The sequence below is a fragment of the Myripristis murdjan genome, chromosome 3, assembly GCF_902150065.1.
Source record: "Myripristis murdjan chromosome 3, fMyrMur1.1, whole genome shotgun sequence".
Classification (NCBI taxonomy): domain Eukaryota; kingdom Metazoa; phylum Chordata; class Actinopteri; order Holocentriformes; family Holocentridae; genus Myripristis; species Myripristis murdjan.
The window spans coordinates 27,085,863-27,101,132 of record NC_043982.1 but is presented as its reverse complement, the minus strand read 5'-3'; the positions used below and the strand labels follow the sequence as shown (position 1 = coordinate 27,101,132).

General features: G+C 41.0%; 1 protein-coding gene across 3 annotated transcripts in view; it reads left to right on the top strand.

Annotated features, from left to right (window-relative positions):
* Window positions 1-15,270, top strand: part of cdh8 (cadherin 8) — a 103,277-nt gene that overhangs the window by 36,271 nt on the left and 51,736 nt on the right. For all 3 annotated transcript variants that reach the window (XM_030048493.1, XM_030048491.1, XM_030048492.1), the window contains exon 2: window positions 1,580-1,874. In XM_030048493.1, coding sequence (XP_029904353.1) covers window positions 1,580-1,874 — 295 coding nt within the window. The remainder of the gene's footprint in view (window positions 1-1,579; window positions 1,875-15,270) is intronic.

The window sequence follows — 15,270 nt, the reverse complement described above, 5'->3', positions numbered from 1 at the left end:
TACGCAGGCATGCATGCACACACAGAATCATGCATGCTCAGTTGCATGCCCTTGCACACACTCACAAACTCACACATAGGATGAAAAATATAATGACAGACTGTCATTAATTTGGGCTCATTTAAAGTGTTTCTCAGTGTGCAGGATGTTGCGAGGCATTTGTGTTAATGAGCTACATCTTTCATGTGAAATGATGGCACAATTAGGAAAACAAAAGTGCAAGGTGTGACAATTTAAGTGAATGTGCTTTGTCAGTGTCTGCAAACAACACCTCTGAGACAGTATATGCATAAAAGCAGGCTTATAAAAACATTGCGGGGGGGTTTAGAGGTCGGGTTTTCACAGACAGATTTTTACCTTGCTGTGCTGCACCCCAGCCACGCTCCCACAGGAGCCTCTGTTGAAACTTTGTGGCAAGAAATGAAATTAAAGCTGCTGAATACAGATGTTTTGATGCATGCCTGTGTGTGTGTGTGTGTGTGTGTGTGTGTGTGTGTGTGTGTGTGTGTGTGTGTGTCTAGGTTTTAGATAGAGATATATTAACACAAACATAAACTGAAAGAGGAGGGCTGCCAGCCATGTCACAACTAGGCTGAGCGTTGTTGAATTTGCAAATGTTCAACTTCATGTCTTTCCCTTCCTGTCTTCAACTAACTTAACTTACGTTTGGGATCAAGGAGCTTATTTGAAAGGTGACTCACAGCAAAGGAAGCAATTCCTGTATTCGTCTGAATAATAACGAAGTTCTACACTTGGACTCTTATTCTCCCTCTCTCTCTCCCCACATTCGCTCCCTTCTATCTGTGATTGTTTTTCCTCCATCTCTGTATTCGCTTGAAACAACAGAAGGGGTTTTGCTTGTTCTGAAGTCCACAGATGTTCACAATGGCTTCGTGTAGCATTGTCAGACTCATTAGTTATATTCAGCCTATGAGTGAGTGGGAGCCAAACGCTCAGCCTAGCACGTAATGCTGCTTTGGTGAACTAATGAAAGTGTAATTACAAAAATAATGAGGAACATGCAGTATCGTCCAGTAACTTTGGGGCTTAGTTATTCGTGAGCATGAATCATATTGTGCAGCGTTTTGGTCTTTAATTTTTCATGAGTTCTGATGTATTACTATTGTAACTTTACTATTCAATGCCACATTCAAAGCACCTCCAGCTTTTTAGTTTTGTGAACTTCATACTGCAGGGAGCAATATCTACCACAATGTGTATTTGTATGATGTATTTGTGATCTATCACAAGGCACTATGTAGGCTAAGGTCCATTTCCTGTGCTACTTATAAAGTTATTGTCCCCAACGGGCTTCATTTAGCAAAGTGCATGTTGAGCCATGTTTAGTATCCCTGCTACTTCAGTTGCCGCAAAGCACAGCAGCAAAACACATAGATCCCCTGTTATCAAAACTGCAGTGTCCTGTACACTTATCTGTATTTACAATGTGCGAAGCTGCAAAATCTGCTGAGCAGGTCACCTTGCATTCATTAAAAAAACCCTCTCTCTAAACATCAAACTTATGACTTTGCTGCACATTTGAACTTCAACTGCTATTTTTCTTCCACTTCTATTGCAGCTACACACAGATTTGGATGTTGGCAACAAGAACATCAAGTATGTCTTAGCGGGCGAGGGGGCAGGTACTATCTTCGCCATCAACGAAATGACGGGTGACATCCACGCCATGAAGAGGCTGGACCGTGAAGAGAAGGCCGAGTACACGCTAACAGCCCAAGTTATTAACGCAGACACAGACGAGCCCTTGGAGCCTCCGTCCGAGTTCATCATCAAAGTCCAGGACATCAATGACAATCCTCCGCAGTTCATCGAAGGCCCGTACCGGGCCTCTGTTCCTGAGATGTCTACAGTTGGTGAGTCAGCATGGGCAGACTTAATTTCTGCTCTCTGCCACACAGTAAACAATGTGCTACATGCCACAGATGGGTGATCTCTGATGGGCTGTTGCTTGAAAATAATGAGGGAATGAGAACAAGTGGAAACTAGCTCTGTGTAAGTGACATGCCGACCAGCTGTGAACATCTTGGCAAATGAAAATTTAAGGATGATAAATAAAATCAAATCAGTAGTATCTCACTAATAGCACACTATAGCAATGTAATTACATACACTGAGTAAAGTGTAGGCTTACCATGCTATAAGGGATGAACCCAGGGGTTAACACCTTAAACTGATTTCTCTTTAAATTGGCCCATAAATAGTTTCCAATTTAGAGTTTTTTTTCCATATTGTATTCTATATCTGCTAGTTGCAACAATTCACTGAAGCTACATCACACTTACATTGAGGGACATATTCAATCCCAAGATAGCATTGTTTTATGGCTTCACATTTTACATACAAAATAGTTAGATCCTGTGCATCATTTTACGCACATTTCCCAAAATGGCATATTTGGTATCTTAAGAAACCTTGGGATCTCCAGTAGGATCTAAAATAAGACTGGGCAGAAGATGGGCAGAAGCTTTAAAATGGGACAGAGAAAGAGGGGGACTTTTGACCATGAGGTGAGCTGCAGCTTGCTGACCTGTAGCAGTAGTTCCAGCATCAAGTCTACTTTTTTTTCTTTCTGATTTTACAGCAATACACAGTGAAAGTCCACTGTTAATGATTATGTCACCATAAAGGCACATACATATTTGATGATCAACCTTCTCTTTACTGTTGTTATTCTTGCTGTTGTTGATTAATGCATGTGCACTGATGCATTTTAAAAGTGAGAGAATCACCGAGGGCTGATGAACATATAATTTGCCTTGATTGAAATATCACATGCCAGATGAACTTTGAGTCTGCTCAATTATCACTAAAATAAACACAAAGGAAGTTTGGGAGGTATTTAGGTCAGATTGATAGATTAGATAGATAGCCAGACAGACAGACAAAGATCCACATGACTGCGTAGATGTAAGAGAGTCTGTGGAAGTGAATATGAATGATATAAAGTTAATTACTGAAGCAATACAGGGAACATTAAGAAGAGTGAGGATCGAGGTGTTGTTGCTTTGGCTGTACAGCTGACTTTCAACAAGGTACTTTTGTGTTGCTTAGTAAAGGCTTCTGGTCCACGTAGAAGTACTCCTCTGGTCTCTGCTGTTGCTGCTTTTGAGCCACATCTCAGAGAAAATTATATTTATATATAGAGATCATACCTACTTATACATAGAGGTCAAATCTACCTAGCTATTTGTTTGTTTGTTTGTTAATTTTTGGGTGTCACAATGCCATTTGGGATAATTTTGCCCCAACTGAAGCTCCAGCTGAACCCACTTAAAATAAAAACAGCAAACAATATGCAACAGCTAAATCAAACTATCGAATGTTGTAAAATAGCATGACTTACATTATCAAGAAACTTGACATAAATCTTGCTCTAGCTGGCCAAATGCTTCCACAGGCCACAGGGAATATAGACAAATATGAAATAAGAAAAGCAATCTTGTAAAACAACTGCAGTGAACCACCACAGATCTTTTAAACATGAGCAGATCAACAAGGCTGGATGATAAAATATAATAAAACACAGTCTACAGTAGCAGCATTGGCACATGTAGCTGCTTGGTTGTATGGCAAGCATAATAATGAGCAATGAAAATCACTATTTGTACATAGTTAAGTAAAGAAGATAGGCTCAGCCATCTCACAATGTGCGTAATTCGGGTAATATGTGGATTTTTTTTAATCACACCATTTAACCTTTTCATGTGTGCAGTCAAATATGTGATAGGAGCTGATGGTCCCTGCAATCAGAACAGTATAATTACAATACTTTGAATAGAGGCTTTTATGAATGACTCAATGGGAAAGGGACTGGGAGTAGAAATCACTGAATAGCCTTGTAGACTACTTCATTTTGCACCAGGGGGCGTTTAGAAGTTGATAAAATAGGTCTTTACAACTTGAACAGTTTATTTTGCATCCTCAGAGAAATTTCCAGCGCAAGAAAAATGCATAGTGTACTTGGAAAGGGTTAATCTACATGGATAGTTTAAGTGTTGCCCTAAATAATTTAAGATTGAATGTTTCTATGTAAGAGGCGGAACAGACAGCAGGATAAAAAATAATAATAAAGAAATCATACTGTTTGCGTGTATTAGCATAACCTTTGTTAGCACCACGCTGTCATTCAGTCTGTCTGATGGAATTGAGTGCTGCTAATTGCCATGAAGTGTAGCATCCATCCTTACAGCACTCTATACCAGTACACAAACCACTGCAAACACTTTAGAGTCACCACTGTCCTAATGTATTCATATATTCACATTCTGTTTCCATCCATGCATTTAAATTACCAATGTCTGGTCACTTAATTCAAAGGTATAGCTCGCCCAGGATTGGCAGAAGCCTGCAAGTGAAACAGTACATCGCACATTTCAAGAGAGCCTTGATACTGACCCTGGAGCAGCAGGAGCCTTGTAGAAAATATTTCCATCAGTAGCTGGCTGAAGATCAGAGTTAGTCTTTTCTCCGTTTTGACACTGGAGGAGTTCAGCGAGGGTGTTGAGGTCTGTTGTTGGTCGGTATACGCTTGTTATTGTGATTCCTCGTTGGGTTTCCTCTTGTTACCTGTCATGAAGCTGACATAACATGCTAGGGCAGATGGTGTTAGGTATGTACTGGAATCTGTTTGGTAAATCCCATCTGTAGGTTGCAGACTTTGCATCAGTTCTTTCAGTTAATGATGATTTAGCTCCAGTTCTGCTGCTCATGATCATTTAAACTGCCTCTTATTAGCTGCTGATGCAGAGGAAGTAAAAAGGAACAAAACACCACACAAAAGTATCCATGTAAACACAGAATAACTGTGAACTCTGTTGTCTGAACTCTGTTACTTGATCCCTGCTGCTCATTGTTTAGATCTCAGTTGAAATGTAGCTCTCTAAGGGCTTTGTCAGTGTAGTGCAGGAACAGCTATACTGATGGGATAGGGAGCAAAGTGGTAGTTGACAGCACTCTGTGATTTGCCAGTGGGAATGCGGCATAAGAAATGGAAGTCGGCATCTCTTTGTTGATTGTTGTTCCCTTTTTGTCACTACTGATTAATTAAACATTCACGAATGCTCAGTTGTTTGCTTGAAAGGCTTTTCTTTCAATGACTAGTTTTCGTCTTGTTAAGTTTTCATGTGCTGCGGCATTATGGAAGGAATCAGAAGCCCCGGACAAACAAACAAGAAGTCATTCATCTCTTGCCTCATATTCATAAATCACAGGTTCTTTTGCAATGGAGTTTCATCTTCATCACAGTGAAATGAGAGTTTGTGCAGAACTCAATGGTCTACTGAAAGTGTGCTTAGCAGTGGATAACTAATAAAGTCTGTAGGAAAGGTAGGAAAAAATAAACGGACATTGATGTGAAGGCTGCTGGATATGAGCAAATCTTGACAGCAACATGGAACTGGAGAGCATTAAAAAGTAATTAGTCTATGGCATATGCTAAAGGATGCTAAGTTACTAACTAAGTTACTACTAACTTTGATGGTTGGCTCGAGCATTGCTGACTGTCCTGCTTCCACTCAAATGCATGGACCCATCAAATGCTTAATTCAGACGATCACAGGCCAGTTTTCCAGACAGCATCATCCACTTACAGAGCTGTCTGCTCTCCCCCAGACTTCATCAGTGTCATACCAACTCCTTGTTTATCGAGCGTGTATCCGGGCGGCATCAGTGTGACCAGCAACAAACATCAACACCCACCTTTTATCTGTCAAGGACCATGGCTAGATAGAAAGCCACTCATTGAATGTCACCATCCCCCTTAGGAAGCAGTCCCCACAGCCGGATGAGATATGTGACATGGGGCACCAAGGTCGCCATGTTTCCTGTGTGCGGAGGAGCATAGAGGTTAATGGGAAATGAAGGAGAAAGACCCTTTGTTCTTCCTTTAAAAGGGCCAGCCAGGAAAGACGTGTGGCTTTCTCTGACTTTTCTCTGACTTTCATTTTACTGAATGGCTGCGATAGGAGACGTCCACAGTTTTAATTGTGTAGTGGATTGCCTTTTGAGAGTACAGTGCAACAATGCCAGGAGGTAGATCCGAAAGGTAATGGCTGTTCCTGTCGAGTGATGCCCAGTCAGCACACAGTTTTATCTAATTTGCAGAGTAATCCATGATGCCAGGGTACCACTGTTGGTGATAAGGAATTGGAAATGGAGTGACTGCTTTGATTAAAAAAATGGTTGTTTCAACATTATTTAGGTATTGCACTGTAAAGTCTTTTGTTTGGACATACTCATCTCTTTCGAAGGCTCCACTTCACTGAAGCTGTCATCACTGTTTTGCTTGGAGCTTGTTGCTCCCCAATCTTTTCTTCCTTTTATTCAATAACACTAAACCAAAGACAAAGGTTTCCAGCAGTAGTGCTCTCTAACTTCTCCCTTTACGTCCTATAACACAGTTATCAAGCAAACTGCCAAGCTGCTTTGGTCAGGAATAGAAAGTTTTCTGTGCAACTCTGATGAGCAACAGAGAGTGGGTCTTAGCATCTAACCGTGAGTATTTAAAGAGCCAAGCACCTACACACCAACAGCAGAGGGAGCATGAAGCATCCAGTTGCCTGTCCAGGATTTCAAATCATTATCAATTGATTTCATAAAATTTACATTTGATGCATCTCTTGTCCATATCTCTACTTTACTGGGTGTCAATTCTAGAAGTATTCATGAGGTGATTATATGTAAATTTCCCTTCAATTAAAAGTGAGTTTGTTCCATATTTGTGCAAGCCCATCCATGATTGGAATTATAATTCATTTGCACAAATTGCACAAATCTCCCAGGATTAGCAGATCCTGTTTTTCTGTTAATGGGGTTTTTGACTTTTAGGCCAGTACAAGCTGACAAATTCCCCCTCCATGTCTTTCGACCATATGCTGGAATTATGAGGCTCTGCCACCCTTCTGCAGCTAACAAGCGGGTTGTGATGTAGTTGAAAATTACAAAGTCTGCTTGAAGTGACGATTCAGGTAATTAGGAAGAGGTCGCTAGACCCTCCTCCCCACGCTTAGGGGGGTGTGAATGACAATAATTGCTATGCTGTGAAACAAACTTGCTGAAAGTTGTTTTGCTGGATGGAAGTCATGTGAGGGAAGCCCCAGGAGTGTTTGTCGGTGCCTGCACTTCATTATCAGGGCGATTAATAAACGGGTGCATAGACAGATGGCCCGTCTCCCTTTCTCACGGGCCGCGCACTCTGAAACCCCAGCAAAATGAATCCGTGTATGGAAGCACAGGGCCCCGCCAAATGTGTCAGGATCTGCTAAATTGGAGTGCAGACATAAAATTGAAGTGACATTAATAGATTACCTGGAGTTGATTTGCATTTTCAGAGTTATTATGGGCGTGGGTAACAGGACTAACAGGCACAGCCGTCTATGTAGGGCCTTAATGATGTTTCTGATTACGTTCTCATCACTACCGGCAGCTGGGAAAATAAGTAAAGCCTTGTCATCACAGATTTGGACGATAAATGAACAGACTTGATCAAGGGGAGACGTATGGAAATGAGCAAGATGCAGACCTTTATCAGAGCTGATCGTCTCACACTTCCAACATACAGCAGATACCTCACTGTGATCACAGATGATTTAATACTCACACAGCTTTGTAAGTGAAACATAATCCTGCATGAAGGATAACGCTGTTAAACATTGTTATGTTACTTCAAACTGAGTGTGTGTATGTTAAGTTGAAGCTGCTGTTTATCTTATGGTTCATTCTTCGTTCCTTTTCCTTTCCAAGACCACATATTGGAATGCAATTAGTTGCATTCAAATTGCATCATGGAGTTGCATATATACAGTACTGTAGGCTATATACTGTGTATATGGTTATTTATAGCCCAGTTGTCGTTGCACCAAACAGTTGTAACATGAGAAACCTGTGTGACTAATTAATCAAGTACTTTACCTCCAGCATTTCTATTTCTCTTCATTTATTTTTCTCCACATCGCTGTCTTTCAGATCAATACAAGGAAAGCTTTGCTATTTTGAGAGTATTTCATGCTCCGCTTGGGCCAGATGTGCTATAAAAATCCCCTTCCTTGATATACCTAAAAATATTATTGTACTATGCTGATCTTGCAGTAAATCTTGAACATATCTTGGTCTTGGAAAGTCTGAGTCTAAATGCATTAACTGCAGTTTAACTTGAATAAATCCTAGCAGCATTTCAGGGTCACAGCAACCCACATAAGTAAAGGCAGCACATTTATAGTGCATCTTTTATCTGGCATATCTCTGTTGAGCCTTGAGCAGAGAGCTGAGAGCGAGGGTGTCTGGTGTTTGTGTCTCTCTCCTCTCTGATCCTCAACTCTGGTCTGCAGCTTGGCAGATGGGCAGAGTGGCAGGGGGCCCCTGGCCCTTTAACATGGTGGGCAGCTGGGCCAGAGCTGGGCCAGTGCTGGGCCGGGGCACATCTGACGAGTGGGCTCCCGAGTTGGGCAGGGACGGGGCAGAGCACGGCTGTGGCGATGGTGGTGGGCGGCTCGCAGGCTGAGCAGGGGTGAGGGGGGTCAGAGCAGTGAACCTGGCCAAGGCCCCGACTCTCTCAGGCCTGTCGAGCTGCCAGGCAGCTTGCCTGCCAGCCTGCCCTTTTCTGTGGCCGTGCTAAATGGGGATAGGACAGGCCTCCAAGGCAGAAAGGATTTAACTGACATGCTGGAGTTTCTCTGTAAATAACCTGCTACTCCTATCTATCTCACCTCATTTGGCACTGTCGCCTGCACTTGTGTGTGTTTCTGAGTGTGTATGTGTGTGTGTGTGTGTGTGTGTGTGTGTGTCTGTGTAGTCTTATTTTTATTCACTCCTGTGATGGTCTGTGATACTTGTCACCTGTCAATAAACCTGAGAATGTTTCCCCCTATGTTCAGCCATACCCATTTTTTCCCTGCCTATAACTGCACAGATGATGGAAAGTAATTGCTAATTCAGAATTTTCTTTGCTATCTAACACTGAGCCATTGAACAGCCAATATGAGGAAAATGGGCAAGTCAGATTGTCACCTTGCCAGCACATATGTCGCTCAGAAGTAATGAAGAAACAAACACACGCATTCTCACGGTTGCTCAAAATCAGACACAGAACACATATTACTAATTCATCAAATGTTATTTATTATCCCATGTAGCTCTGAATTATGTATGTAACATCATCAGTCTTTGGTCCAGCAACGGTAATGTAAGCCCTTTAGAGTCTCCTGAGGCTTTTATTCTCTCTAGCCAATGTAGACATTCTTACATAGCAGCACACACATGTACTCAAATGAGTATGCAAGCTCATTTTATGTGCACACATCTATGCACACTCACACACGCGCAAGTCCAAACACACATAAACACCAGGTACTAACGTACATACTTGCCCTGGCTCTATGCTAACATAAATCCAGCAAGCAGTTGTAAAGATGGTATTGTTCAGGTGTAATTTGTCCCCGCTCCCCTGTGTAGCCTACAGACTCGTACTCTCTCTGTGCAGCTCCTTCCTTCTCCCTGCATCTTTCTCTCTCATAAACACACTCTGCTCCCTCCCTTTCTATCTTCCTCCCTCTCTGTCTCTCTTTTGCTCGCCATCCCTCTCTTTTGCCAAACTAATGCTCTCACTCGCTCTTCCCTTGAGGGAGAACAAAAAAGTAGCTGGCTTCTAGGTAATGAAGCCCTTCAATGTGATCTGCATAAGATTGCCTCCCTAGCCGGCCTGGCTGCCTAGCCCCGATGAATAGCAAAAGACTCTCAATAAGATCAAGGACAAAAAGCAGCCCCCTCCTTAGCCACACTGCTGTTTCTTAAACAAAGTCACCCCTTTTTGCAGCAACCACGAGGCAGAAAGGGAAGAAAAATGAAAAGGAGGGAGGTAAATGACAAAGTTGATGAAAGGGAAGTTAAATGAGAAGAAGTGTGTGCATGTTTGTGTGCGCCCTTATACGCTTGCTAGTTGGTGCGTGCCTGTTTTTATAATGTCAGTGAGGAGAAGAAGGGTGTGAATAGTCAAGGTTGTAACTAATGGCATCCTCTGTGTCATCACAATGACAGGATGTGATTTGATGGATTAGAAGAACGATTCAATGGAAACTGAATCTGAAATGTATTTAGCCAAATAACAGTTTTATTGATTTAGGTGAAGCGATTTTTATTTTAATGTTTCACTTAGATGAGAATTAGATGAAAATCTTACAACCCATCATATCTCAGGCTACAGCCTGGTTTTAATTTAAAACCTGTCATGAAAATTTTTGCAGCATCAGAATGCATGTGACACTCCTCTTTGGGATTCACACGGTCACACACTGCTGGTCGTTGTATTAAAGTTGAATACAGTCACACCATGAACAGAACCAGAAGCAGGAATGATGAAACAGTGTTTAAGCAAAGCATGAGTTCACATGCTCAGGAGCAGTTTCCCACTCGACTCCCCTGTTGTGCTGCTGAGCTTAGCAGGGGACCTTCACATCCATGACACTGCAAGTTTTACAGTGTTCTAGTGAATAACACTTTTGGCGGTTTTCGAAAATTGTTGTTAGGACTTTTGATAAAGGGAATTACAGTACACCTGTATTTGTATGCAAAAAAAAAAAAAAAACAAAACAAAACAAAATAAAATAAAATAAAATAAAATAAAATAAAATGATATAGTCTTAAATTCATTTTAGAATCTTTAGAATCTGACTGTGAACCAGACTATGGGAATTTTTATGATATTAATTGGCTGCTCTGCCTTTTTTCTACATATTTGTACAAGTGAAACTACATTGGAAACAATTGGGAATTTCTCATCACACTGGCAGATTTTTTTTTCACTTAAGAAAACAAGATTTTAAGACTTAAGATGAGGTTAAATTGGCTTGATAAGATGGACACTGTTTGCAGTGTGTGTTTTGTTTTTATCGATTAGACCTTTACTTTATGATAGTTTAAGAATATTAAAGTATAGCTGTGAGGAGCAATTTATGGGATCCAAGCATAATGCACTGCACATTCAACTTAATGTGACCTTCAGAATGAATTTGAGTTTAAATTTGAATTCATGAATTCATGCCATATCAGCATTTTTATTCATGTGGGGAAAAAAGCAAGATTGCATGGGATTGGAGCCCATGACCCTGGGGTTGAACTGTAAGTTCTCTGTGCACTGCACTAAGAAGACTGTTGTACTAAAGGCATGTTTGTTAGGTCAACAAAATTTTGGATCAATTTTAAATTAATTTTGTAATGAGCCATGCCCACTTAAATCAATACTTACCAAAATGTACCAAAAGATTGTGTATACTTAATTTTGTAATAATCCATTTGGCCTTTCATGCAATATAAACATTTTGCATTGGTGGTGCCCCCCAGGATTGAAACACAACATGTTTTGTTGCAGAAGGTTCGCAAACAATCCTAAAATGGCATTTCAAATTTCATATTGATATTTCAATGCAGTAGCTAATAATTGTTTGGGACAAAATGCAAAATAGTGGGAGATCTTCCAAGGGAAATCTTCACAGTGGAAGTTCATTACATAGATAGATGCATTTGGATGCAGGAAATCCAGGTGCAAGTGCTATGGTTCATAGTTTATAGGCAACAATGTAAATATGTTATTATAGCGACCACCATCTGGCCAATTTATAACTTTTTTTTAATGTGGGGGTGGGGTGGGGTGGGGGTCCAACATCTCTGCCAAGCTTGGTCGCTGTAGCTCTTACAGTTTCTGAGATCCAGATACTTTTAGTAGGGAAGACTGGAAAGAATCAATCGTCCAACCACTTATGAGAAGGCTACAGCTCCTTCGGTACCTGGAGCCCCAAAAAGAAACCACAGCAATTTTCCATCTAGAACTGAAGACTTCAAGAACATTTGTGAATATTCTCAAAATTTAGATGGCTTTAGATGACAGTCCCACAGTCTCACTGTCCCACATGCCAAATTCAAACATCCTCACTGTGTATGTGTGTATCAGTGTACTGTAGAATACGGGGTTGAATATTGTCTTTTGGGCAAATAAGACATTAGAAATAATGTAATAATGTAATAGTGTAAATAAGAAATTAGTTTTCACTTGGGTCAAAAGCTATGCTGGAGGACATTGTTATGACAATGTCAAATGTTAGAAATAACTGAATCCCCCAATATGACAGATAATCAGAACTGGCAATTGAAAAGGAGGAGAAAATAATCTAAATTCCCTCCTTGTGTGTGACTCTCTCTATGAGTGTATGTGTTTGTGTGTGTGTGAGTGTGTGAGTGTGTGTGTGTGTGTGTGTGTGTCCTCATCAGCTCCATTATATATCAACCCAAAGTGACAAGGGAATTTTTGAAGTCATGCTGGTGAGTGGGAGGTCCTCTCTGCATCATCGCTATAGCAGAACGAGGCGAGGAGGGCTCCAATTCGCACCTCAGACTTGGCAAACGCTTACTCATATCTGCTCGGATGCCAGAATGCTTTCTCACACGCATTTTTCAGTTCAGAGCCGTGGCTCACCTATTAATTATTCAAGAGGAGAGTTGTGGATATTTAATGTGGTGTTGTAGGGCCTTTTTCTCTGCACTTTCCTGCTCTGCATTCCTCCCTGTGTGCCACTCTGCTTCCACTTCCCACTGTATCTTTTATTGTGTGGTATGTCATTCCCACTTACTCTCCTCTTTTTTCACAAAGCCAGAACTTTTGGCTCTACGGCTCTAGGATCCAAAAATACAGAGGATAAGTTGGCATGTGTGCAGGCGTGTGCACACTCGTGCTCGTGCAGGCATTGCTTGAGTGTGTATGAGCGAGTGTTTTAGGCCGTGCAGCCTTGTCTTGCTCCAGGTGGTTTTACAGTGTTGAGCAGCGAGAACAGGATCCTCTGCACTCTCATCCCTCCACGTCTGCATTATTAATTGTCTGAGGTACCAACCATAGCTGTTTGGCTCCCGCGGGCGCCCACATAGTGCTCACTCCCTAAAATTAAAAGCAGAGATTGCATCCCATTGAAAGACATAATAACAGTCTTTAAAGTCACATTAAAAACTCTTTATTCTCACAGAGTAAACATTTCAACTCCAGTGGAAAACAAGAATAAAGCTGAGGTGGGGAAAGACAGAATGAATGCTCTCCAAATATCTCCTGAGTAAATACACATGCAAATGCACTGGCATCTTGTTATTATTGTAGTTCTTAATATTACTTTTTTTTTTTATTACTTGGTTATTTGTGGTTGAACACACCTCACTGTGGCTAGAAGGAAGATTCATGTGGCACCGCCGGTGACAGAGGGGATTGGTCAATGCAACATACAGTAAATGGAAAGGGGGTGGGGGTGGGGGGGGGTGGAGTGGGGTGGGGTTCACATTCATCAAGGTGGCGGAGATTTGAGACGAGACAGTCCCATCCAATCACCAGCAGAGAATAAAGGGGAGAGGCATAAAAGTCCACACAGCAAGGTCATTTGAAAAAGAAGCTGATAAGACGAAAGGGATCAAATCTCCAGTACGCTGAGGCCCTCCACTTGATGTCTGTCCCCATTAACTAAAGCCCTCGCCTGGCTTGTACACTCGCTGCCACGCCTCGCCTGTCTCTTACAATGAAAGGGACAGAAGAAAAAAAAAATAGCACCCTGCCTTGTAGATGCCTTTATTGCTTTTATTATTTTGTCATCAAAATTTATGGTCGCACTTGTGCACTGATGACTTGTAATCCTAAATGGGTACATATTCCTTCATGTTGGATACTTGAAGAGGTGCTTGTTTGTCTCTGTCTTGGCAGTGGATCACAACTTTGTATTGTTACCTGCTTTTGAATTAAATGTGATGTTGGTTTGATAGATAAACTTGGAGAAGCATAAAATCTGGATGCCATACACTTGATTTTTCATCTTGATTTGTTTTCTTTATTCCTTTTAAAGCAATAATCCACAACCTTTTCACATAAAAATGTCTGTGTTATTACTTTCAGCAGTTTAATGTCATGCAACCTTAAAGCTTTTACATTTACTGTATAAACACTTTTAAGCAGGTTCCTCTCTCCTGGGATAAATCTTCTGCAGCACAGGGAGTGATGTGTTTTATGTTTACAGGAGTAATAGCAGTGTTTTGGGAGGTTTGGGAAAAAAATATGAGAAGGTAGAAGGGAGAAGTCACCACCTACATTGAAGACTCTATTTTTGTGAATCAAAAGCGCACAGCAGAGCCTGTGGTCAGACACATATGGCACAACTGCGGGGAATACATTATCAGTGGGCGTGGTGGGTCCAGCCTCAGTCATGGCCGGTCAAATCATCCAATTTTCCTTCCCTTTTAAAGCACTGCTGCTATGGCGATATGACAATTTCCTGTTGGAGAGAACTTTTGTTTATTTTTCCCAGTTTCTCCCAACAGGAAGCTGATGTTCTTATATCACAGGTGCAGAATCGTCATGAGGTAATAATAGGCCATTAAATTAAATTTGCTTTTTAGGATATAGCATGTTTGATTACCAAGTTGCTCTGGTCTGAGTAGAACCATATCCGGTAGAAATCCAAGAGAAAAGGGATTCCCAAAAGAACGAATGTATAAATTGGGAATGAGAGATGGGAAGTTACTCAAACACAAATGCTAGATCGCCTACTGTATATAGTCTGCATATAGCCAACTTTTTAGTTTTTCATTCCTCTATATGCACCAATTTTAAGTACTGTACTTGTTTTTTTTTTTTTTGTTTGTTTAGTTTTTTTTTTTTGTTTTTTTCAAGTAGTATCTCATCTCTCATTTTTGAGAAAGTGGAGACTAGGCAGAATCAAAACTGGCCAATACATCACCCACATAAGATTTTGAGTAGGATCTGTTCATGCACGCATTGTCCAGTAAAGCTGCAAAAATAGCAAAGTGCATGCTTGCGTAAAGTCAAGCTCACAGCAAGTCACCAAAATACCAAGGAGACGCAGCAGTCAAGGAAAAAAAAAAATAGTGTGCACTCATTGAATATCCCACTTCCCTGGCACAAAGCCCCACCATCCACCATGCTGTAACCAAAATAAAGCCTTGAGTATCCTGAGGACATGTTCCTTCAAAATACCAAAACGACTGCTTATCACCAAATGTGTCATAACAGTCAGGAAAAGTGAGAATCCTGCAGATTATCACTCACTTAAATAGTGATATTTTTGTATTTATTTCATTTTTTTATGAGGCACTTGCACTGAACTTGAGACTATTCCTGGTTCCATACATTGTTTCGGAGTGTTTTGCTGCTCTCCTGCTGACTTTTGGTGGCATCATACAGTCTTCTTTTTTGCTCTGGCTGTTTATATTATTAGA